Below are 26,065 nucleotides of genomic sequence, written 5' to 3' on the forward strand. Positions count from 1 at the left end.
TTAGGCCAGACCATACTATCAGTAACTGGTTTCAGATTCTGAGACAATGACGTTCCATCTGTTTCAGAGATTTTTGAAGACTTTGTGGTTTACTTTCTAAGCATATCAGTTTCTTCTGTCCTTAACTGTAAGAATATAACTTCTGAGAACTTCTGACCTTTGAAATTAACTACTAGTTAAGACAATGAATCAATTGTTTAGTACTATAAATTAAGTATAACTTTAAGGCTCAAATTTTCATATTGTCCTTGAATTTGGGGGTTGCTTTTTTTAAGTTGACCAGTTCAGTTAAGTATTTACTTTAAGCTCCCACTGACTTAAATTGGGGTTGTGGTTGCTCAACATCTCTGAAAACCAGACCAGTTCTAATGAGGCCATTTAAACAGAATGGGCCTAACTGTTTTTGTCTATATTTTTTTCCCAGCCTGTTATGAATTGTAGTTCATAGTCGAAAAATGCCTTCGAACAGTAAATTTAGAATTTTTCCAAAGCACGACAACCCATTTTTTGGTATTGATATATTAATTTGCAAGCTTCTAAGATTAGTTTTAGAAATTAATTTAGAACATTTGAAAGCAATACAGCAAATCTTTTTTTCTGAATTTTCTGGGTTCCTTGCACACTGACAGTACCTCTTTACTGTGGCCGATATCATGATTGCTTATTTTGGACTGAATTCCTACTGCCAGTTCATGAACTGAAGGATGACTTTTCATATTTTATTAAAGAATCTGGGAACTTACTAGTTACTAGATTATGCTGTTTTTTTGCTGTCCACCTGCATGGTGTTGGAGTCTATTTTGTTTGATAGAATTACTCTAATTTGGGGAATTGCATTAAAAACATAGGAATTGGCATACACAGTTATCCCTTAAAGTGATACTTATGTATCAGACTAAAAGTAATATAATTAAACAAATTTCCATACCAGTGTTATAAATAACACCCCCCCCCCCATGCACACACAATTTGTAGTAGTTACTAGAATTAGAACACAAATTTAGTTTACTTATTTACTTTTTGCACTTAAGCCTGGAAAATAAAAATAACTAGCCTGGTGTAATCAAGCATAATTGAAGTTGCAGCTAGCAAGGGATGTGAAGGGTAATAAAAAGGGTTTCTAAAGGTATGTTAGCAACAAGAAGGTGGTCAGGGAAAGTGTGGGACCCTTACTGAATGGGGCAGGCAACTGAGTGATAGATGATGTGGAAAAAGCTGAAGGAACTCAATGCTTTTTTTGCCTCGCCCTTCACAGACAAGGTCAGCTCCCAGATTGCTGCACTGGGCAGCACAGTATGGGGAGGAGGTGAGCAGTCCTCAGTGGTGAACTAACAGGTTAAGGACTATTTAGAAAAGCTGGACATGCACAAGTCCATGGGGCCAGATGCAATGCGTCTGAGGGTGTTGAGGGAGATGGCTGATGTGATTGCAGAGCATTTGGCCATTATCTTTGAAAACTTGTAGTGATTGAGTGAGGTCCCGGATGACTGGAAAAAGGCAAATGTAGTGCCCATCTTTAAAAAAGGGAAGAAGGAGAATCCGGGGAACTACAAATCAGTAAGCCTCACCTAAGTCCCCGGAAAAATCATGGAGCAGGTCCTCAAGGAATCCATTTTGAAGCACTTAGAGGAGAGGAAGGTGATCAGGAACAGTCAACATGGATTCACCAAGGGCAAGTCATGCCTGACAAAACTGATTGCCTTCTATGATGAAATAACAGGCTCTGTGGATATGGGGAAAGCGGTGGACATGATGTACCTGACTTTAGAAAAGCTTTGATACGGTCTCCCACAGTATTCTTGCCAGCAAGTTAAAAAAGTATGGATTGGATGAATGGACTAAAAGGTGGATAGAAAGCTGGCTAGATCGTCAGGCTCAACAGGTAGTGATCAATGGCTAGATGTCTAGTTGGCAGCCGGTATTAAGCGGAGTGCCCCAGGGTTCGTTCCTGGGATTGGTTTTGTTCAGTATCTTTATTAATGATCTGGATGATGGGATGGATTGCATCCTCAGCAAATTCGTGGATGACCCTAAACTGTGGTGAGAGGTAGATACACTGGAGGGTAGGGATAGGATACAGAGGGACCTAGACAAATTAGAGGATTGGGCCAAAAGAAATCTGATGAGATTCAACAAGGACAAGTGCAGAGTTCTGCACTTAGGACAGAAGAATCCCATGCACTGCGACAGGCTGGGGACTGACTGGCTAGGCAGCAGTTCTGCAGAAAAGGACCTGGGGATTACAGTGGATGAGAAGCTGGATATGAGTCAACAGTGTGCCCTGGTTGCCAAGAAGGCTAACGGCATATTGGGCTGCATTAGTAGGAGCATTGCCAGCAGATCAAGGGAAGTGATTGGTACTGGTGAGGCCACATCTGGAGTATTGTGTCCAGTTTTGTGCACCTCACTACAGAAAGCATGTGGACGAATTGGAGAGAGTCCAGCGGAGGGCAACGAAAATGATTAGGAGGCTGGGAGCACATGACTTATGAGGAGAGGCTGAGGGAACTTGGCTTATTTAGCCTGCAGAAAAGAAGAGTGAGGGGGGATTTGATTGCAGTCTTCAACTAGCTGTAGGGGGGTTCCAAAGAGGATGGAGCTTGGCGGTTCTCAGTGGTGGCAGATGACAGAACAAGCAGTAATGGTCTCAAGTTGCAGTGAGGGAGGTCTAGGTTGGATATTAGGAAAAACTATTTCACTAGGAGGGTGGTGAAGCACTGGAATGGGCTCCTTAGGGAGGTGTTAGAATCTCCATCCTTAGAGGTTTTTAAGGCGTGGCTTGATAAAGCCCTGGCTGGGATGATTTAGTTGGGTTGGTCCTGCTTTGAGCAGGGGATTTGACTAGACCTCCTGAAGTCTCTTCCAACTCTAATCTTCTATGATTCTAGTTTCACTTTCAAAGTTCTCGTGCACTAGCGTAACACAGCCACGCTTGAATTGGCATAGCCAACTCGGGTAGGCAGAATAACCTTTAGTGCCCCTACATGGAGCCATAGAGCTGATTTTGTGAAGGCTTGTTCTTCGTTCATCCACAAAAGATCACTTCCACCTCCAATTTCTACTAAGAACCTAGATTTGCTCAATGCTGACCCTAAACCTCAGTCAGCCTGTTTCTGTCCCTTTTCCATCGTTCCCTAACCAGCCTGTTCTGTACTGCCTCTTTCCCATCACAGTCAACCTGTCCTAACTTGTAGATGTTTAATATATTATAAAATAAAATAGCTATGTCCTATCTTAAGAGTGGGAAAGAGCAGCAACTGATTGTAAAAGGGGTCTGAATCAAGTCAATCTGTAGAGGGTGCCAGAGGTACTAGAACTGCCCCTGTATGTAGGAAATATTAAGTGGAATGTTTCATATCTATACAAAATCAGTGTATATTTTAAAAAAATACACATATAATTAGTTTTAGTGGGGATTTTTAATGTTTAAAAAAAACCTAAGTTTGAGGACCAGTTAGATAGTGTCCCTTTAAAGTTTTTCAGTTTATTATTTACTATTATTATATTTGTATTCTTATAGTGCCTGGCAGCCTTAGTCCTGGACCAGGACCCCATTGTGTTAGGTACTGTACAAACAAATATAGCCCCTGACACCAAACACTTTATAGACACTGTTAAATCACACTGGGCTCAAAAAATAGGTCTGGTTAAATAAATATATAATATTCTAAAGGGTTGCTTAAAACTTACTGTTAATATTGTACAAGTTTTAATGAATTGTTTGGATTTAAAATATTGCCCTACGATGTTTTCAAACTTGAACACTGCTGCAGTGAGTTAATGCATGAGAATCTGGACATGGAACTGGCTAGAAACTCTCTACAAACAAACTTACATTGGCAAGTCTATTTTTTCCCAAGCGGAGCTGAAAATTAAGGTTTGTAACATATATTAGGAAATTGGTTTTAAATAATAAAATTTTTAATCTGACTGTCCTTTTTACAAACTCGCTAAATCATAGTCTAAACTAGTTTCAACTTGATATTTATTATAAGGACCCAATTCTGAAAGCTGTACACGTGTTAATCATATTACGTTTAGTGGGGTGTTCAAACCATCAAGTTTTTAAAATTTGCACTAACCAGTGACTATAGTGTATTTCCATGCAAATATTGATGTGTATATATGGAGGCTCCAATACTCATGAAATTATCACAAGTATTGTGATTTTATGAACATCAAGATGCAGCTCAGAAATTCTTCTTCAACCACCTGCAGCTTCTGCTTTGGCTACTTCTGCTTGGTCTAATTTTGGTTGTTGGGTTTAGTGTGCAGGTGCTAGGTGATGTTTGTGGCCTGTGATATACAGGAGGTCAGACTAGAGGATGTGGTGGCCCCTTCTGGCCTTAACCTGTATGACTCTGACCCCGATCCTCATTAACTGAAATAGGAGGGCAGAGAGGACCCTGGCAGGTGCCCTCTTCTTGTTACCAACACAGCAGCTTTCCCTGGAGACTGGGAGGAAGCTTGAGGGCACTGCTGTACCCTGCTGTTGAGTGGGGCTGGGAGGGGATCATTGGAACTTGCTGGAAAAGTGGCATTTTGTGGTTGCAGTGCTGGAGCCTGCCAAGTGAGTGAAATAGAGGTGCTTATGTTTGTTGTGGGGGTTATGAGGAGTAAGGACAATCCAGTGTATGCAGTATTTTGCCTGTACTAGGGTGTCATGGTTTGGAACCTGCCAGGAGGGGCTGCAGGGCTGCATTGTTCAGGAAAAGAATGCTTCCATCCCAGCTACCTAGCCTGCTGTTGCTTGGGGAAGTGATATTCCTACAGCAAAAGAAAAACCCTCTTCATCGCTGTAGGCTGCATTTATGCTACAGGGTAATGCCAGCATAGCTATGGCGCTATAGCTATGCTGTTATGAGTTCCTATAGTATAGAGGGGCCTCAGTCTATAGAACTTTATTGCGAGTCACTAAATGGCATTATTGCAAATGGTATTGTGATCTGAATGTATAAAAGTTAACTCTTAAAGAAATGTTTGTCAGCTGTAATGTAGCGCTTTCTTGAAGTTGAACATTATCACTAGTAAAATTGGTTCTTTGCCTGAATTTCTCTGTCTAGAATAGGGTGACCAGATGGCAAATGTAAAAAATTGGGACAGGGGGTGGAAGGTAATCGGTGCCTATATAAGAAAAAGCCCCAAATATCGGGACTGTCCCTATAAAATCAGGGCATCTGGTCACCCTAGTCTAGAAACTGTCTAAGACTTTCTTGAGACTCCTCCTTAGGCATAGAGTTGAAGTCTTTGAATCATGCTCTGAGGACTTCAGTAACTCAGCCAGAGATTATGGGTGTATTACAGGAATGGGTGGATGAGGGTCTGTGGCCTGTGATGTGCAGGGGATCAGATTAGATTATCACAGTGGTCCCCTCTGGCTTTAAAGTCTATGAAGATTTTACATGGTGCCAATATACTAGTCTACTTTTGGTGGCTTACCATCATTGCACTAATGTACCCTTGAGAAGGAGAGATTTTTTTTCTGTTTTGTAAAAGATGGGCTATATGTCAAAAAAAAAATTACACTGTTTTAGGTAATTTTAAATTCCAGTTTTTCTAGGTGACCTATGTAACCTGGATTAGCTTCTGAGCTGTCAAGTTAAGAGGTTGTCATAAAACAACAAGATAAAAATTTAAAAGAACTCTGTGCTTCTACTGCTAGATTTATAAAAAACCTTAAGAAATTATTGCATTGGGGAATCTGAAAGGCACCATCATCTGGAGATGTTTTCTCTTACTTATACATTTTTAATGACATACTGTGCATGTCTGACATATTGCAAATTTCCATTCCATTCTTTATACATTCTCATTCCGTGCTTTTCTTTTCAATCATTTTTGCTGTCTTCTCTTTTTAAAGCATAGTCTTAATTGTACCAAAGCCTAAGAAGTTAAGTATGTTTTCCCCACTGATGTTTTTTGTTGCAACTGTAGTACTAGGACTATATTTCTGTACCTATTGAGACAAGAAAAATGAATTTTGGAAAATCAGATGTCTGGGAAAATTTTTAGTGACCCTTCCAACAGAAGTTTAAGGTATATATACTCTTATACAGTATCAATATGGCATACATGGATTGTAATCCAAAGGCATTCATCTCAACCAGTAATAAAATAATATAGCGAGAGAAGTAGTAAGACACTCAAAACCCTCTTCTCTCTGGTACAGGATTTATTGCTTTAAGTATATTTAGAAGTTTCTGCTTTGCCAGATTCTTCTAAAGGATTGCTACAGGGTATCTCTGGAGAGACAACAAGAGAGAGTAGCTACCAAACTGTGGTCAATATAGGAGATGACAGGTCTGTAAAACCAGATGTCTAAATATATTCACAGAATAGAAATACTGTTTTGCTTGGTAACTAAACTTGGATTGTCTTTGTCTTCAAAGCCAAAGATAGTTAAGCTTCCCTTTACCCCTACAATATATCATAAATTCAGTACACGTGGTGTGACAAGGCAACTAAATGACACAATGAACCTGATGCAACACACTATATTTAATTTTTTAAAGAAAAACCAATTAACTCCTTTCCCCCTGTTTGAAAATGTTCAGACTTAAGGGATTTTTGTGACCCTGGTGTAGAATAGGTTTGTCTGTGCACATGTATGGTATATAGGGAATAGAAGATAGTGGGCAGTATGACTTGAGAAATATGACCATGCTGTAAAGATGACGTGTCATAATTTGAATGGCACAAAGAATTGGAACTAGAAGTTTAGTAGGTGGGGTTATTCTTGGAGTTACTGTTTTGGGTGTTTGGTTATGCTGTATGTTGGTTTCTTCAGTTCCTGAGCAGCTGTCCTCTGAGGATCATATATTCCAAAATTTTATTGTGGTAGTTTTCTTGTTTAGAATAGATATTTGCCATTTCTGTTGGTCATTCATCTGTGGGGAGTTTTATTAATTTTTAAAAAACTAAAACAACTTGGGGGGGGGGTGTCTAGAATATCTGACAGTTTGGAAAAGTTCTGACAGGATTCAGTGTCTTCTAAAAATCCCTCCTGTTTGGGGGGCAGGGAGGAGGGTATTGTGGGGTGTGTGTATGTGTGTGTAAAGCAATATGTCCGTGCAATAATATAAATCACATAACATTCAATATATTCCATAAATATGTATATATAACTTACATATGTATAAACATAACTCATTCACAAATGAGAGTACATTGTGGCAGGTAAGGCTACGAAACATTTTCCATTGCAACCTTTGTTCTCTTGTGCTTTTCTGAATAATTAATCTTTTGGGATCAAGTTTTCCATATTTGGTTTCTACCCAAAAATGAATTTTCTGCTGAAAGTTTGAAGGATGTTTAGCTGTTTCAATGGAAAGACTGAAAAAATAGTTTCCTCACTGGAAAAAAAGAACCATATTCTTTAAGAATCTGACCTAAATCCCAATTAAGTCTGGAAAAAACATGGGAGTATTTCCATTGACTTCAGTGGATCAGGCCCTAATTGAGCAAAAATGGTCATTGTGTGAAATGTGGCACAGTCTTAGCTCTTAATTAAAGCATGATTTCCCAAGTCTGGGGAGTGTGGAAATTAGGTTTCATTTAACAAAATTAAGAATGTCTGAACTTTACATACTGACGTGGAATGAAAAGTTGTAAAGTGCCCAGTTTAGGACAGATGCACTTATTTGACTGTGCATTTAGACAAGTGTACTCAGATAGTTAGAGCATGTAATATGTCCAAGAACAACTCCAACAGTTTCTAGTTTTTTCTTTAAAACAAAAAACCCCAAGGAAATAAATGCATCTCTGAGACCAAATGCTTAAAATAACAAGTCAGGAAATGCAAAAACTGAGGTTCCACCTCTAACTCTCCATTATGCACATATGGTGTACTTTTATTTCTATTATTCTCATTAATGTATAGCTTAGTGTATTACTATTTTTGTCAGTAAACATATACCATCAATATACATGATGCAGTAGGGCTGAGTTAAACATTGTTGGCGGGGGATGGGGGTGATCTACATTTTCTGACAGTGTAATGTATAACTGTTTAACCTCGACATTGCACTAATGCACTTTTTGGAATCAAATATAATATGTAACTAATATAACACTCTGCCTGGGGTATGTAACAGAATCCCAGGAAAGCTTTTCCTTAGCACCTTGACCAATTTATCTTTGCACGTCCAGTATATTTCAAATGGGTACTGTGATTCCTTGACCAATCCAACTTTCAGGTCCCTTTTCTGTTTTCCTGAAGTACTGGAATTAGGGTGAATAGTCTAGTCTATTTTTAAAGCTGCAGGCCATGCATAAAACCTTTAGTAATATTGAGTCTTCAATATTTAATAATTGTTTTCTCACAGTTGAACTGGCAATGATTATGGACCGTTTATATGGAGGTGTCTGCTATGCTGGTATTGATACGGACCCAGAATTGAAGTACCCAAAAGGTGCTGGCAGAGTGGCTTTCTCCAATCAGCAGAGCTATATTGCTGCTATTAGTGCTCGCTTTGTCCAGCTCCAACATAATGACATTGACAAACGGGTAAGTAAAACAACACCGAATGGAATGGTTGCTGTTGATGATATTGTACAGGAGCTAAAAAAAAAGATCTTTTTTATTTTTTTTAAATTGTGTGGGAGGATATTTTAGGCTGTGTTCTTGTCTCATATTTGGTAATTCTTTAAAAGCTTACTTGAGGAGCCAAAGCATGATGAAGATGATAGGCCTAAATATCTAGCTTAATAAACTTCCATGTCAAAAGTGGGAAATAGTGGCAATACATTTTGGTTTGTTTTTGTTGTTTTGTTTATCTTTTTGAAGGTGAAGCCTGGTAGAATTTCCTAGCTTTATTCTCTTCAGATGGATGTTCTTTTTCTTTGAGGAACAGTTAGCGTTCTTGGTCAGTGCCTGCGATAGAGCTTGTGGCTTCTCTAGTGTTTATAGATTCATAGATATTTAGGTCAGAAGGGACCATTATGATCATCTAGTCTGACCTCCTGCACAATGCAGGCCACAGAATTTCACCCACCACTCCTGCAAAAAACCTCACACCTATATCTGTGCTATTGAAGTCCTCAAATCATAGTTTAAAGACTTCAAGGAGCAGAGAATCCTCCAGCAAGTGACCCGTGCCCCATGCTACAGAGGAAATATGGCGATCAGCTAAACCCTGAGCATATGGCAAGATTAGTAGGGAACTGGGAAATATTGTTACATCCCCAAAAATATGACTATATCTGGGGTTCCCAAAAGTCAAGAGATACATGGTCATAGGTGTCACTGAGCTCAAAAGTGTCTTGAGTCTTACTTACCTGTTAGCAAAGCACTACGAGATCTTTGAAAGGAAGTTATATAAATGCAAATTGTTATTGTTACATTCATATGAAATACTGTCACAAATGACTGGGAAAAGCCATATAGTGAATTAGTAAGTTTCTTTTTTGTTGATGTCCTCCAAGTTCAGACTTACATGAAATTATTACTTATCTCCCAGGAGACAAAAAAAATTTCTGGACCTTCAGACTTCATATCCAATACAGAACGTTAAGTTTTGAGAAGCAAAAACTTACTTCTGAAATTCATTATTTAAATGGAGCAGTTTCTTTGTATCCTGTCAAGACATCTGGAGACAGATTTTCAGAAACTAAACTGTGTATGTAACTATGGAGCATTACTACAGCTGCATATGCAAAAGGCCAGCTAGGTATAGCATGGCTACTGAAACTGTATGTGCAATCATGGTGTGTGCAAATTAGGCACATGTTTTTGAGGACCTAGAACATTCATAATAATTTAACAAAATACAATATATGCTGCTGATACATATAATCTTCAAAGATAGGGTGGGTTGTTTTTCTTTTTAGTCTGAGCTGGTTCACACATTGAGATGACAAGCTGACGTGTGTGCATATTTAGAAAACTAAAATCACCTGTCCCCATCTTTTCTCAAAACTTGAACTGAACCTTTGTTGAGGTTAGGGAAGGGGAGGAGGGGAAAAAAACTCTGATATTTTTTTCCATGTGCCTCTACGTTTCCTGGTTTCAGCCACGACAAGTGGTAGACATGCCAATTTAGACCATTCCTATAGCATTTCTAACTAGGGAATACTGGAAATCTTACCAGAAAGACTTCTATGGCAAGAGTCACAGACCATAGTGGTTCAGATCAGATTTTAAACTTCTGATTTGTAACCAAGTTTTGGAATCCTTTGAGATTTTCCCATCACTAATTAATAACACCCTTTTAAAACATGTTGTTGTTGTTGTTATTTTTTAAACTTCAAGATACAGCTGACAAATGGGGCCAACTCACAGCAGTTCCGCAAGCCAATACTTCTCCCTGTTGGCTGCTCCAGAATCTGAGCTTCTATTTAAGATATTGCCTCTACCTTGCATAATTGTGAAAATACTGTTCAGTTTGCTTTTTAGGTTAACCAAATGCAGTTAGCCTGAAATAATAGTGCTTAAGAGAGGTGTGGATTGCCCCTGTTCACAACCTTTAAATGTTAGCTCTAAAACCTAGTGATATTATTCAAATTCCTTAATTATTATTGTATAACTCATACATCATCATTAAAATTATTCTACTGCTGACCAAAGCATGCAAGGAAGGAGAGATATTATCATATTATGAAGATTTGCACAACTTACTATGAGTGGCATCTCATTCTGGTAATGAGTGGGCAGATGTGGATGGAGTTTGGGAGATTACCTCAAAAATTTTTTTTTCTATTTTGACCTCTGATCAGAGAGGCACCAAGAACAATAAAAGAAAACTAAAGTGCATAGAGTATTGTTTTACACAAAGTTCCTGACACTAGCAGTAGTGTGTTTGACATATAGGATGGCACTCTATCCCAACTCGTTACAGGAAGTACTACTAGTACAGTCTAACTTCTCAACAACAACAAAAGTTATAACTGTTCCAGATAGTAGTGTAATGTAATTCACTAAGATAACTTTACTTCAAAGAATAAAATTAATGTTTAGAAGGGGAACAAGATAAATCAGAGTAAAATTTACATTTCTTTGAATTGCCAAGTCTCTTTTGCATAACTTTAAGTCTCCTATTTAACTTAATATATAATGTTTCTTGAATATTTTACTTTCATACCTGAAAGCTGACATATTTTAGCATAGTTATTAGTCTTATTTTTCCTGATTCGTAAAGATGTCTGAGAATGACAACGATGCAGCTAGAACAAAATTATGTATAAGAAAAAACAGACATAGGTTGTACTTATTTAGCTCTATTTAATATATATAGAACTATTCAAAAAAATCCTAATTTCTAAATGACACTGTAGAGGCATATGCCATCAAAAAATAGAGAAGAAACTGTTACCTCTCTTTCCCCTTCTCCTCTTTAAATCATGAAACTGATTTCCTATTAAATTAGTCTTGAATTCAGCCCTAGAGTGCATGGCTGATTTATTAAGGTTTGCAAACAGGACTCGGAGGAACATTCATGGGAGATCAGTCATGTTATCAAAATAATTTTATTATTAATAGTTGTGCAAACAGGACCAAAAGACAGTCCCTCCCCAAAGAGGCCTGTCTACACACTGGGGTGTGACTCTATCCAGCTCTAGAGTGCTGCATGCTAAATGTCTCTTTGGACCTTGCTGAGTGCATTAACAGTTTGTTTGTATGTTTTGATCTAGCACAGTTTTAAAGATCAAAACACACTAACAAACTGTTAATGCACCTCAGCAAGGTCCACACAGACAGTATGCAGTAGACTATTCCAGGGTAGATTCACATAGACAAGCCCTAAGTAGAAGACAAGGGACAACAGATGGATACAGACAGAGAGGGCAGTCTTTCAGTCACCCTTGTTCTTAAAATTAAATCTCTTGTTTCTTCTTTCAAAGAAATTTGAGACTACAGAAACTTTGACGTGATTGAAGTTTGATTTCATTTCCATATTTGTTGGTACCATAAACATACTTACTTACTTTTGTCCCAGAAGAGAACAAATACTCCGGCTTTCACTTACAGCATTTGGGCATGTACTCGTAAAATATAAACAGAATATTTGCGTCTGCTGATACAATTGAGTAATTTCACATCAATACAGAGGCTGTTGGGGTGTCACTGTTTGAATGTGTACATCCATCAGAATTTAGGTCTGCATTTCTCTCAGTATTTCTTAGACATGCACATAGTGGCCTAATGGGACAGATATTTTTTTTCTAGTTATTTCTTAAATGATCAGCCTGCATAACTTCAGCAAACAAATATATTTAACAGTCAAAAGCATACATTTTCTACCTCTTTCTCTCCCTTGTCCATGCCTATTGTAACCCACCACTCCTCACCATCATTTTGTTCCTTATCGCCCACCTTCTATCACCCCAGTGTTTTTACACCCATTCTTCTCAAAAAAACAAAACCAACCCATAACTTACTACATGTTGGACAAAAAATAAGGTGTGTACAGACATACTAGAGTTAACCATATGAATTTATTACTATCATACTTGTACTCTCTTTTCCCTCATTTATATTACATGTTAAACTCTCCTGTGCCTTTATAACTGAATTATAACATCTTAAGGACAGGGACCATGTGTTTTTATTTGTTCTTTGAAATGCCTGGCAGACTTCTGCCTAATGTATAAATAACAAACTATACTGAAGATATATGGGTAGTATTATCGCAAAACAATGTTATCAGAATTGATTCAAACAAAATTCTTTCTAACTTAACCTCGAACTCCAGTCTACGTCAGGGATGGAACTGATTAGAAATGAAAAAAAGGCTTGCATGTTTATTCCGACACAGTTGCCTTATTTTTCTTTTTGGTAGGGTAGATTAATTCAGTAGAAAATGCTTAGTCATCCAGTGAAACTTATCTAACCACAAAAAATGAGAATCTATACATCCATAAGAGCTGTTTCTTTTTTAATGCATCTGACAGGAGTCTTGACTTCTTGAATATGTGAATCTATAGGATTTTACAAAATGAGTATACTGTGTAGAAAATCCTACTGTGTAATTGCCAGAGCATAGTAATCCACCACAAAAATACCTACACCGTTTTTTGTTCATATTTGATACTCAAATCAAGGTGATTATCTTCTCAGTGAGAAGCAGTTGAAGCCTGGGTTTATTTTCCAGAGTTACAGAAAGCTACTTAATAAACTGTGAAGCTTATGATAAGATCTGAAAGTGGGTGAACCTCAAAAATTGAAACTGACTCTCACAAATAAATGGGTTTTGTAGTTTTATGTTTTGGGTTTTTTAATACTGGTCAAGGTATTTCAGTAAATCAAAGTACTAATTCCTGCTTTGTTTGGCATCAACATCTATACTCTACACTTAAAAAAATAAAATAAAATAAAAAATTAAAATTCCTGACTTCAGAATGTGTTGCTCTTGAACTGCAATATGTTTAATTGAACGAGCAATTGTAGACTTTTTGGCAGATATAAGTATTAAACACTGGTGCTCTAATAATTTTAAATTTATACTATACAGTAGAATCTCAGAGTTACGAACACCTTGGGAATGGAGGTTGTTCGTAACTCTGAACAAAACATTATGGTTGTTCTTTCAAAAGTTTACAACTGAACATTGACTTAATTCAGCTTTGAAATTTTACAATGCAGCAGAAAAATGCTGCTTTCCCTTTACTTTTTACTAGTTGATGTTTAACACAGTACTGTACTGTATTTGCCTTTGTGTGCGTGTTTGTGTCTCTCTGCTCCTGCCTGATTGCGTACTTCTGGTTCTAAATGAGATGTGTGGTTGATGGGTCAGTTCGTAACTCTGGTGTTCATAACTCTGAGGTTCTACTGTACTGTGTAATGTGACAGAGTCAATCTCTGAAAAGCTTAAATTTCAATTTCTGACTTAAAGACGAAGTGGGTGAGGTAATATCTTTTATTGGACCAATTTCCATTGGTGAGAGAGACAAGCTTTTGAGCGAACACAGAGCTCAAGAAGAAGGAGCTGAAGAAGAGCTCTATGTAAGCTTGAAAGCATGACTCTCCTACCAACAGAAATTGGTCCAATAAAATATATTACTTCACCCACCTTGTCTCTCTCATACCCTGCTACCAACAGAGCTACAACTACACTGAATAATTTGTGACTTAGGTTTTTTAAATTGTAAACATGGAGGTAAACTTTAAGTTCAATAGTAAGAATAAAATATAAAGCTTCTAGTCTGCAAATGAAAGGAAAATTCAGTATTAAATCTGACTCATGCTCCTTTGTCACAAATGCACCGTATCAATATTAGGCTCAGCATATAATTACTTTGACACTGAGTCATTGTAGATTTAACTTAAACATATTACTTTAGTGCTTTGTGAGGGGAAAATAGGGCATAGCAAGGCTGAGAAAAATGACAATAATTCTAATGGTATTTTTAGCAGTGATGCCAAGTTAACATTTAAGATGTGAAGCTACTGTTTAAATTGTCCAGTAGTTTAGTTTGCTTCATGATCCAAACTGAGATTTTCTGGGTCACTGGCATGGAAGGAAAATCTTATTAGTGCAATAAATGTGGTCTTCAAAGTGAATGAGATCATGTATATCTTCTGTTGTAAAGGATATGATTGTAGCTGCACATTTTAAAATAAACTTCAAAAAGTAGGACTTCTCAAAATGAGCTGGATTTTAGTGCTCTGTGTGTGTGTATATACAGACAGCTTTTTCTGGAGGGAGGGGGATTTAGTGAAGGAACATAAGTTGCACCTTCTCATAGGACACTGGTGTAGGTGTAAAAAGTAAGTTTCCTATGAACAGAGGAAGAGACAGTTGCTCTCCTGTATTTACAAAAGGCTTATGCTGGTATTACTGATAAATTATAAAAGCTCTCACTGTGCATCAAAATGGTATAGGGTTGTTCAGCCAAAGGACCGTAACTCTCCCTCAATTCTTCTAGTTATGTTCCTAAATCTAACAAATACTTATAAACTTAAGGACACATTCAAGTCTTCTATCAAGATATCCATATGCAATGGCCACGGAAATCAGATGACAGGAAGCTGATAATTTGTACCCTACTCAGCTGATATACCTCATTATTGCATCACCCAAGGATAGAATGTCTTAGGCAATGTCTACACTACGAACCTTACAGTGGCACAGCTGCACCACTACTACGGTGCAGCTGTAAGATCTCCCATATAGCCACTCTTTGCCAGCAGGAGAGAGCTCTCCTGCTGGCATAACTAAACCACCCTCAATAAGTGGTGCTAGCTATGTCGGCAGGAGAGCCTCTTTTGCCAACATAGTGTTGTCCACACCAGCACTTTTGCTGGTGAAACTTATGTCACTCAGGGGTGTGTTTTGTTGTTGTTTTTTTACACCCCTGACTGACAAAGTTTTACCGACAAAAGTGGTAGTGCAGACAAAGCCTAAGGGATGATGTAGAGTTTGTTTAATGTTTGTAAACTGCTTTCTGAGATCATCTGATTACAGGAATAATAGAGGGGGGGGTGTATTGTTGCTCTATCCCATATCCAACATTTATTTCACTGAAATGTCGGCAAGGCCAAATCATAATAAAGGCTTAATATTACGAAATATAGTTCATATTTAAGGTAAATCAAAAGGGCTTTTTGGTACTAAAAAATAACCCTTTAAAGCAAAGCTATGTCAAAGTAATCATGCAGATATGTACAGGGAATGCTATGATGATGAAATACAAAATTAGAGGACAGTATGCTAAACCACTTTGGCACTCACCAGAGCTAAGTGAAATCTTCCTTTTCCACCCCAATTCCTGATAAAAAATATATAGCTAAGTCCCAAGGTAGATAGCTTGATGGTTAACATATAATAACTGGTTTCAGAGTAACAGCCGTGTTAGTCTGTATTCGCAAAAAGAAAAGGAGTACTTGTGGCACCTTAGAGACTAACCAATTTATTTGAGCATGAGCTTTCGTGAGCTACAGCTCACTTCATCGGATGCATACCGTGGAAACTGCAGCAGACTTTATATACACACAGAGAATATGAAACAATACCTCCTCCCACCCCACTGTCCTGCTGGTAATAGCTTATCTAAAGTGATCATCAGGTTGGGCCATTTCCAGCACAAATCCAGGTTTTCTCACCCTCCACCCCCCCACACACAAATTCACTCTCCTGCTGGTGATTATATATATATATAATAACTGTGGCTATAATCCAAGGTTACACATCAACAGGAAAATATTTAGGGTATATGCAGTTTTGAAATGGTCACTTTCTTAGTGACAAATCTTTTATAACTTACCTCAAACTGTGTGAAATGTAATAATTGGTCATAAAGTAAAAACAGTGTCTTCCCACTAATGCAGGAAATAGATCCATGAATGGTTTGTATCCTTTGCCTGGAAGAGGTAATATTTCTTTAACACAGAACTTCTACTTGTTTTCCCACTTAAATGCTCTCATGAAAGCCACTTTCAAAAACTAGATCTATCTAATAATCTATATGTTCTTATATAGAACACTGGGAATCTATTATCCTCATTACTGTGTGGTTGGCTTTTGTTGGTGGTTTTGTTTCTATTTTTCACTCTTCCTTCCACCTCCACATTCTGCTTTGCTTTGATGGTATGTACCTAGGCAGCTGGGAAGGGATTCCTATGTACTGAAATGCCACAACTGCTAGATCATAATGCAAATGCAGTTTAGGCTGCACTGCCATGAGTAAGATGGGCAGCAGGGGTCAGCACAAGAGATAACCAATATCTCACAAAACACGGAACATAGAGAAATTGTTAGGAGCAGTTACAGTCTGTCCTTAGGGTTGCCACCCTCCCGGATTGGCCAGGAGTCTCCCGGAATCAGAATCAATCTCCCGGTTGCTATTGAAAGCAATCCAGGAGATTTTAATAAGCCGCTAAAAGTCCAGCTGGCAGCACAGCGGGGCTAAGGCAGGCTTCCTATCTGCCCTGGCTCCACATGGCTGCCAGAAGTGACTGGCATGTCTGGCTTCTGCGCACTGCCCCCACCCTAAGCACTGACTCCGCAGGTCCCATTGATCAGGAACTGCAGCCAATGGGAGCTGCAGGGGTGGTGCCTGCAGACAGGGGCAGCGCGCAGAGCCACCTGGCTGCCTCAAGCCCAGGAGCCGGTCTCTTCTGGGAATCGCCCGAGGTAAGCGCTGCCTGGCTGGACCCTGCACCCCCTTCTGCACCCCAACCCCCTGCCTCAGGTCAGAACCCCCTCCCACACTCTAACTCCTCCCAGAGCCTGCACCCTGAACCCCCTTCTGTACTCAAACACCCTACCCCAGCCCTGAGCCCCCTGCTGCACCCAAACCTTCTCCCACACCCCCTGTCCAAGCCCCCTGCTGCACCCAAACTCTCTCCCACACCCTGAGCCCTCTTCTGCACCTCAGCCAGGAGACCCTTCCCACACTCTGTACCCCTGGCCCTAGCCCAGAGCCCATATCCCGTCCCACACCCCTACCCCAGTCTGGTGAAAGTGAGTGAGGGATGGCAGGAGGGGGGATGGAGTGGGCGGGGGTGGGGCCTCAGAGAAGGGTCATGGCAGGGGGCAGGGCAAGGGTGTTTGGGTTTTGCAATTAGAAAGTTGGCAACCCTATCTGTCCTGGTTATTTGTGCTGCTTTTGTGATAGTGTCCAGAAATATTGAGCTTTTGACAGAATTAAAGGCTTGAGTGGGACCACTATAGGCTGCTTATTGTGTAGCCATTTCTAGATCTCTATCAATTGGTTTAGGTAGTTAGATTTCTTTAAATTGTGCCCATCCAGAGCTCTGGGAACACATGCAGAATATTAGCACACACGTTCCTCTCCAGTAGATTACAAGCCAACAACTGAAATAACTCAGAAACCTCCATCCACAACACCTCCCATAATTAAACGAATGTCCACAAATTAATGTACAAGAACAATCCAAACTAAAAACTTCCACAAATCCCCATTCCCACCCTCTCTGGAAACTGTTGAAAACTGATGGGATTTGCAATGTAACCAAAAGGTCATCAAATTCAAGCTCTGGCAGATCAACGGTTCCAAAAGAGAGGCTACCTCACTAAGAGTACCCTGCCAGCAGCCACCTCCTGGACCCTCTACAAGAGGATAGTCCGCTTATGGCCCTCAGCTGATGTCAACTGTGAAAATAGCCCATTTGCACCCTACAAAATAATAGAGAAATAAATATCTTTCTGCTTTGCACCTTTAATTCTTCTGTTGCTCAAGAGGCTCCCTGATTCCTTTTGGTCACAGAGATTATTAAAGTATATGGCAGACTGGAACCAGTTAGCATGGCATCCTTCGGGACCTACAGTACCATCGGTGCATTCAGACTTCCATTTTTTGAAAATTTCTAGAGTTAATAGTTTAGATAGTGACTCTTCCAAACATTGTACAAATTGTGGTAATGCATTTAATCTTTTATTCTATTTTATGGTAATTGTTCTTGTCTGATCATCCCTGCTTTCCATTTGGTACAAGAATTTACCCAGACATCTGAGGTTCAACAATATAAGTCAATTTTTTCCTGCTCCTTAACTCTGACGTGCATCCAAACAACTGGATGCTTTTGTTATACCAATAAAATAAAAACCAGCAGGATCTTATGAAAGGGGATAAGACCAAAATGTCACTTTTATTGTGAATACAGAAAGAATCATAGTAGGCAGTCAGTTACAGCTATAACATTTCATTCAGTTTCACATTCATTCACACGTTCATTCACACACACACACACAGGTTCTGCAGCTGCTATATAGTTACCAGTCCTGAATGTAGCTTGAGTTCGTGGCTTGGGTTCATAGCTTGTGGTGGCTAACGGGCCAGGAAAGTCGGGCACAAGGAAGAGCTGGGTCTCTGTTGGGCATGCACCGATGCCCTTCCATGTTGGCAGCAGAATGTTACCCTCCAAAGTCTTCCATCTCACCCATCCTTTTTGTAGGCTTTAGTTTGAATCCAGAGTCTATAGGTCTTGCTGTGTCACGCTGCCTCTAGATTCAGTGTGATTGATCACTCATCAGTTGCAGACCTGACTTTCAGCCTAGGACCTGGCTTTGATGTTTCTTCAATTGTACTTTTGTTCTTTTCTTTTTGAGGGTGGACTCCTCTTACTTTGTCAGGGCTGTTGTCTGCATCTTCAGCCATTGGGTGTTTACACTTTATTTCATCAGGACAGGCTGGGGCTGGAGGTTGATTCCATCATCCATACGTACCTCATTCACACATCTAAACTAAACTAGTAAGATTATCGCAGGGTTTTGCAAAAATGAAGGTTGCAGCAAGCTTTTACAAAATGAAGTGAGCATTTTAAAATGGAGTTTGGGACAAGTTAAAATGGAGTTTGAATTACAATATGGACAAGTGTAAGGAATGACAAACAGTGAGCAGAAGTTACAATGTTGAAACAGTGTAAGTTTCAGCGATTTTAAGCAGCAATTGGATTGAAAGTGAAACTCAATTAGCCAGTTATTGGGGTAACCAGTTTTAAGAATGAATGTTTCATTCATAAAACTTTGCTTATGAAGTTATATTAATAAAGTGAACAATTAAAAACAATTTCATTGATCAGTTCTACACTTTTGCACCCAGAAGCAGAAATTCTGAGAGAGGGAGTGCGGGAGAGAGAGAGAGACTAGTTTCACACATTTCCATCTTAGTTGAAAGCAGGAATTATGGAAAGCTATCAAAGCAAACTTCTTCATGGGATTTCCTGCCAAATTTTCATACCAATCACAAAGCCTTTTGAGGTTCAACCAGCATAACTTGAAAGGCATTAATGAGACTTCAAAACAACAAATCAAAATACTGTTCCGTTAACCAGCATTTGAAAGAACTATGTAAAGCATTTGCTTTTCCGATAGTAATTTTTCTTTTCCCATTACAGGTGGAAGTGAAGCCATATGTGTTGGATGATCAGATGTGTGATGAATGCCAGGGCACTCGCTGTGGTGGAAAATTTGCTCCGTTCTTCTGTGCCAATGTTACCTGTTTGCAGTATTACTGTGAATACTGCTGGGCAAGCATACACTCTCGTGCTGGGCGAGAGTTCCACAAACCACTGGTGAAGGAGGGAGGTGACCGGCCACGCCATGTTCCATTCCGCTGGAGCTGAACCCTATGCTTAAACCCAGCAGCAAGTACTGGAGTAGATAAAATCGAGGTGAAAAGAAGAGAACGCTGCCTCAGGGCTTAGTGTTCTGGAAATCTGTGCATTTGTCCTCGACTTTAACGAAGATATGGGTCTTTTTATTACTATTATTATTATTTACAGTCACATTACTGAACTCAGTGTCCAGTATAATACAAACCGGCAGAGTGTAACTGTACTGATTTTGCACTTTGATTCACACAAACATCTGCTTGGTACCTTAATTTCCTACATAAGACTTGTCACTAGTGACGTTACGTAGACTGCCATTCTCATCAGCCACCACTGGGTTGATGTGTATGTGATAAAGATTTTTTATTATAATTATTATTTTTATTTTTGAACTGGAGCATGCACTTATTTTCAGAAACTTAGACTTGCCCCTAGCAGATGACTTACCAAAGGTAATACTCACAAATAGGTGGCAGATGTAGCAAAAACTTAAACAGATATTCAGCAATCATTAGTTTGGGTCATTTAGAGGTAGGAATAACCCTTAAAGAAAATAAGCCTTTAGTTGCTCTCCATTTTGACTTGTAAGGATGATACCTCATAAGCTGGATCAGATTTTTTTCTTTGTTTTGCTGAGGGTGGGTTGTTTGTTTGTTTTTTTAAAGTCTTTTAGTGTTATGTAAATGTATGCTGCAATAGCTTTTGCTGCTATTAAAATGGTATTACTAATACCATAATACTCTATTCAGGCTAGGGTATCAATTTAAAAAAATGAATATGTGATTAAAAATAGAGAGATGGCTGCTGAAAGGAGATCAGTATAGCATACAGAAAGCTTCCAAGGAAGGTCAATATTTTTGACTGCATGTTTACTTAATCAGGTTGCTGCATGCAATAAATTTTATATATGTCTAATATAAAACCTGCCCACAATGCACAAATTAAGAATCTATGTAAGCTACAAAATACTGAGTAAAGGAAAAAATGATTACTAACTGGAGGAAGGCATGCCTCCGTAAATGTAATGCTTCTGAAATTAGGATCAGCCCATTACAGAATGACCTATATTACAGCAAATATAAAAAGTAGATGTAGGATATTCTTAAAACAAATTTGTGGATGGTAGATGAAGTACTTTGCGGTGCTCTGTTATATATTGTGCAATTTATTTTATATAGTAAAGTGATTATGTCTAGTACTGTGATCAAACTTAACTGTTAAAGCCTCATATCCAACATTAACACACGTTTGACAGTTTATAACAGGCATATAAACAAAAACATGAGCTCTTAGTTACAATCTCTCTCCTAATGCTTGCACCATTTATGTAGCTGCAGACCTTGTCCAGAAGACCAAAGAGCTCATACTAGCTTACATACACTACCGATCAGATAGACTGTCAAACTGAGAAACTAGGCACATTTTAAAGCAAGTTAGGAAAAAGTGGGGTGCTAAAGAAATGTCTGCACACAAGTTAATATGAGATGTCTGCTTTCTGGGTATGGCGTTAACTCTTTGATCCCTGGATGTATCCTGTGATGCTTGAATACAATTAAGACCTGCTTACACAGTAGACATTTATTTAGCATGTCCAATGGGACAGTAGATAATAGCATAAAAACACACTTGGTGTACTTACGATTGTGAGACTGTGTACACTGTTCCCCTCCTCCCTCCTTTGTTTTGCAGTTCTGGGGACAATCTGACTGGATATGACACCGCATAGTAGATTTAAATGTTCTGGGTTTTGTTTGTTGTGATGTCCTTGTTTGTGTCTAATTTAGTAAGATTTTTTTTTTTTGTCAATGTGTAGTTGCAATTATTGGCTTTGAAAGAAACTTTTCTGTTTTTGAAAAAAGAAAAATAGTTTTTTACTGGTTTAAAATGCTTATTATAATTATCCCTTTCAAGGTTACTTCTGGGCTTTTTGGTGATATTGTTTTTTCCAGCCCAGATGTCTGTCTTTTTTTTTTCTTTTCTTTTTTTTCATCTGTAAAAGACATTTGGTTATGCACTACTTTTTGTATCTAGACAGTTTTCAACAGTCGGCCAATGATTTTTTTTAAAGAAAAAGGCATGCTTTCTGACTGACATGATCTTTTGCAATACCTCAATTTTGAAATATAGGAAAGAAAATGATATTTTCTAAGTAAGTTTATTCAGAAAAATATATATTAATTTAATTCTGCAAGAAAATGATTTAACAGATGGGTAACTTTATTTTTTTCATGCTTATTTGCGTTTTTTGAAAATGAAGAAGTTAAAGCTTTATAACTGTAATATTAAAGATCATAGCTAACCTACAGAAATCTACCTAATTATGTGAAATAAGTAAACCTTTTTGAAGAAATTCCCCTCTTTCATGTAGAGAGACACCCCAGAGAGAGAGAGACAGACAGAGATGAAGATGTACAGTACAGCATAAAGTTGGATTAAAACTAAACAACAAAGTTGTCATAAAGAAAATATGTAAACACAAACTCCATTTGGTGCTGAAAGTTGTGAACAAAAGGTGAAGAAATATTTCCCTTAATTTGTATATTTATAATCAAGTGTGATTATGCACGACTGACCAGAATTGTGAGAGTTTTTCTGTTTGTATTTTTTAAAGAGAACTTTTTTAGTTTATTAAATTATAACATGCTCCCTTTTGTTTTGTACATGAATGTGCCCCTGAGTTATTAATGTTCTATTAAGAGGGTCCTTCAAAAAAAATATTTTTTAAAATAAGGTGTTCTGAACTGCAACTTGATTAAGAAGCCCCTGGGTACAACAGGTCCTATTGTGGCCTTTTCTGTTGTGAGACTTGAACTAGTCGATTTTTTTGAAGGCTAACCTAACCTCGACTATTTGTTGTTATGTGCAATACTGTTTGTACTGTTTGTATAAAAAAAAAGAAAAATGAAAAGAAAAAAGGCATAAATCTTTATTGCAGATTTATTTTCATTGCAGACTTTAGACATTGTGATTCACTAAGATCATTTTTCTACTGTCAAATATGTACCTTTTCTTCATGCTGGTATATTTTCAATAGTAATGTAGCCTTTGTACTGAGACAAATTTTCATTGTTATTTTTAGAAAGATTTTTTGCTAAGAAAAAAATTAAACATATTTACATATTTTTCATTTTTATTTCATATTTTCTTTAAGGAGTGCTTTCTCAACCATTAATATAGTTATTTCTGGGAGAGACTTTCATATCTGGTCAATGTCATTAATATTATTTTGTATTTTTACTTGGAATAAATTAATTTTATGATGCTAATTCTTTAAAAGTTTATTTTTTTCATTTTCAGTTATTTTTGAAGCTAAAACCTTTGTAATATTGTTACTAAAGTGTCTAGTTTTTGAAATGCAAAGCTTTATGTATTAACTTGCTGATGTGGTTTACAATAGTGTGGCAATGATGAAAATGGTTATATAAAGTGATTGGAAAATGTAATGAATAATTGGGCAATAAAATGACAGAATGAAGCAGAAAAATGTGATATTTTGAAAAGCCTTTTCCTTTATCAAAATGATTTAGGGAAACAGGGATGTCACAGTACCAGTTCACTATCTAGATTTATACAACACCAGTGCCGATGAATGCTATTGCTATTATAACGAACTAAAATCTACTGAAGTAATGGGTTTATGACCCTGTCTGTTCAGCATAATGCTCCATTGCTTTTTTTATCATGAACTTATTTAAATTCTTCTTTCAAACACTGTCTTCAGTTGAATGTCCTAAAATCTGCCCTATCCCCTTTGAATGTATTCTGCCACCATCTTTATTTATTTATTTAATTATCCCCTTTCTGAATAACTTCCCTTCTTTCATAATTTTTCACTGATGACATGGAACAGACGTAGAAGAAGTAAACATGTTAACGCAGGTAACTGCATAATTTTCCAGTGGTGTTACCATGTATTATTGGTAGCCATATAGTTAATGCAAAATAATGTATGTCCTTTTCTGGTAGCAATGCAGTAACCCATATCACCACTACATGTGACAATTTGTTCGGCTCCTTCATCTTTTTCAATTTTTATTTGCTTTTCTTTTCTGTCTGTCCTTTTAGTCTCTTGCATAGGCAGCATCCGTGGCTGCCATGAAAGCGTCTCTTCACTTTCTCTTCACCGCTGCTCACCTACCCTTCCCTTTCCATATTCTCCCGGCAGAACCCACATCCCAGAGCCAGTGACTCTTTACTCTGGTGCCTAAAACAATCCAGATTGAAACTGGTGTTGCGTAAACAGGGCATACAATGACCTTCTCTGGAGAGATCAGTTATTTCAACTGGTTTATTGATGACCTTTCATAACTAATGTATGCTGGTGTGATAGAGGTCACCTACAACTTGTAGAAAGAAATGTGTCCAGAGTTGGGCCATTGTGTGTATCCTCTGTGTATTCAGTTCCATAAGTAATGTATAGACTAGATCACTAGAATAGTGAGGTAAAATTTAGACTAAAATTAGGTACTACTGGTTGGAATATTTGCAAATATAAAAGAGTTTAAGGATTGAAGGGGGGAATAAAAGAATTTCTTAAGTGGTACAAAGTTTATGCTTAGATTTCTGCCTACATGCTTGTGTTTTATAGCCTCCTTAGCAAGGCATGGGGTAAAATAAATTGTATTGCAAATATGCTGTTAGCAAATAACTTGCTGATTTCACTATCTCTGTTAGAATAGTTTTTAAAAAAAAACCGCTTAACTGGGAAAAGCTCCCATGTTAATATTTCAGTATTGTGACATCTCTACTTGCAAGATATGAGTGAAAGATTAGTCACAGATTTGTACAAATGTCTCTTTTGTTTAATCTGGCTTGTACGTAGTTGCTTGTTACACTGGTTTGTATGATGTCAGCTTTTTTTTTTTAAACCAGACACACTTTCTTCTCAATCTCAGCTGCTGTAGTGTTCTATCATGCCACAGAGTATTTTATATTCATGTTGGTAACTACTCTATACCCCAAATGGGTAGCTGGTCAGGAACTATAATGATCATGTAATTCTGGCACATTTAAATTTTATATGAAAACAAAATTTAGCAACATGTAGAAAACCAGGATGCTAATATGGGATAATCATTTCAGCTATTTTTTCCTGGATGTAGTTCTGTTGGGGTATAAAGTATTAGATATTTGTAATTTTGCTGTCAAAATAATGGACATAACTTTTAGAGTATTCACAGCTAAGATCTCTGTACTTGTTTTTCAGCTAACTAATTTTAAATGTACTGTATCTTTTATTACATGTTTTCTTGGATTGTTTTTGCTAGTAATCCTAACAAGGCTTCTACCTTTTTGGCTTGGACTAATGCTTGTATGGAACTGCAGTACTGTGACTAAACATGGAGCTCAATGCTGCTATTGCTTAAACTTTGTAGTTTGGACTTTATTTTTTCTGTAATAACAACTTATTAAATCTAGTTGTATGAAGTACTGACACTTGTCATCCTTTGCATATTCTAAGGAAAGCTTGGGAAATGTATTATGGGGATATATGATAGGTTTTAAAAATCAGAACTTATACTAAAAACCTCTTTACATTGATTAGTTAAGCAAAATACACCTGCTCACATGCACAAAAACTATGCTTGTCAATTATCTTTTTTTCTTTTGATGTGAATTCCACTTAATCTTTTTCTTTCGCCTTCAAAATGTAAGAGATTTTGGGAGATTTTCATGTCTGAAATCTCCCAAAATCACTCTTAAATTTAACATTAAGGCATTAATCTAATTAAATTGAAGCTGAATATAGAAATTTTACTTCATATGAAATTAGTATAAAGGGTGTAGGGCTTTTTGAAAGGGCAAAACATAATTACCATTCAACTGTATTCGTACAAAATTTGTTTTGCTACCAAATGAGTCATGCAGAACAGATTTCTTCATCTCCTCACAGAAATGTAAGTAAGCAGAATGAGTTGTTTTCCCCTAGAAATGTGATTGTATATTTCAGTATTCAAAGTTTTTGATACTTATTTCTGTCAAACATGCTTGGGAGCACACAAAATGTGACAAAATCCAATTTCTCCCATAACATGGAGTTTATAAACATGCCTA

General features: G+C 37.7%; 1 protein-coding gene across 10 annotated transcripts in view; it reads left to right on the plus strand.

The window, feature by feature from the left end:
• Positions 1 to 25,441, plus strand: part of CPEB3 (cytoplasmic polyadenylation element binding protein 3) — a 189,742-nt gene extending 164,301 nt beyond the window's left edge. For 9 of the 10 annotated variants that reach the window (XM_073353901.1, XM_073353907.1, XM_073353911.1 and 6 more), the window contains 2 exons: positions 8,325 to 8,506; positions 19,796 to 25,441. In XM_073353901.1, coding sequence (XP_073210002.1) covers positions 8,325 to 8,506; positions 19,796 to 20,023 — 410 coding nt within the window. In that variant the 3' untranslated portion in view covers positions 20,024 to 25,441. The remainder of the gene's footprint in view (positions 1 to 8,324; positions 8,507 to 19,795) is intronic. The other variant, XM_073353906.1, reaches the window with a different exon arrangement.
• The last annotated feature ends 624 nt before the right edge of the window (positions 25,442 to 26,065 follow it).

The sequence above is a fragment of the Lepidochelys kempii genome, chromosome 7, assembly GCF_965140265.1.
Source record: "Lepidochelys kempii isolate rLepKem1 chromosome 7, rLepKem1.hap2, whole genome shotgun sequence".
Classification (NCBI taxonomy): domain Eukaryota; kingdom Metazoa; phylum Chordata; order Testudines; family Cheloniidae; genus Lepidochelys; species Lepidochelys kempii.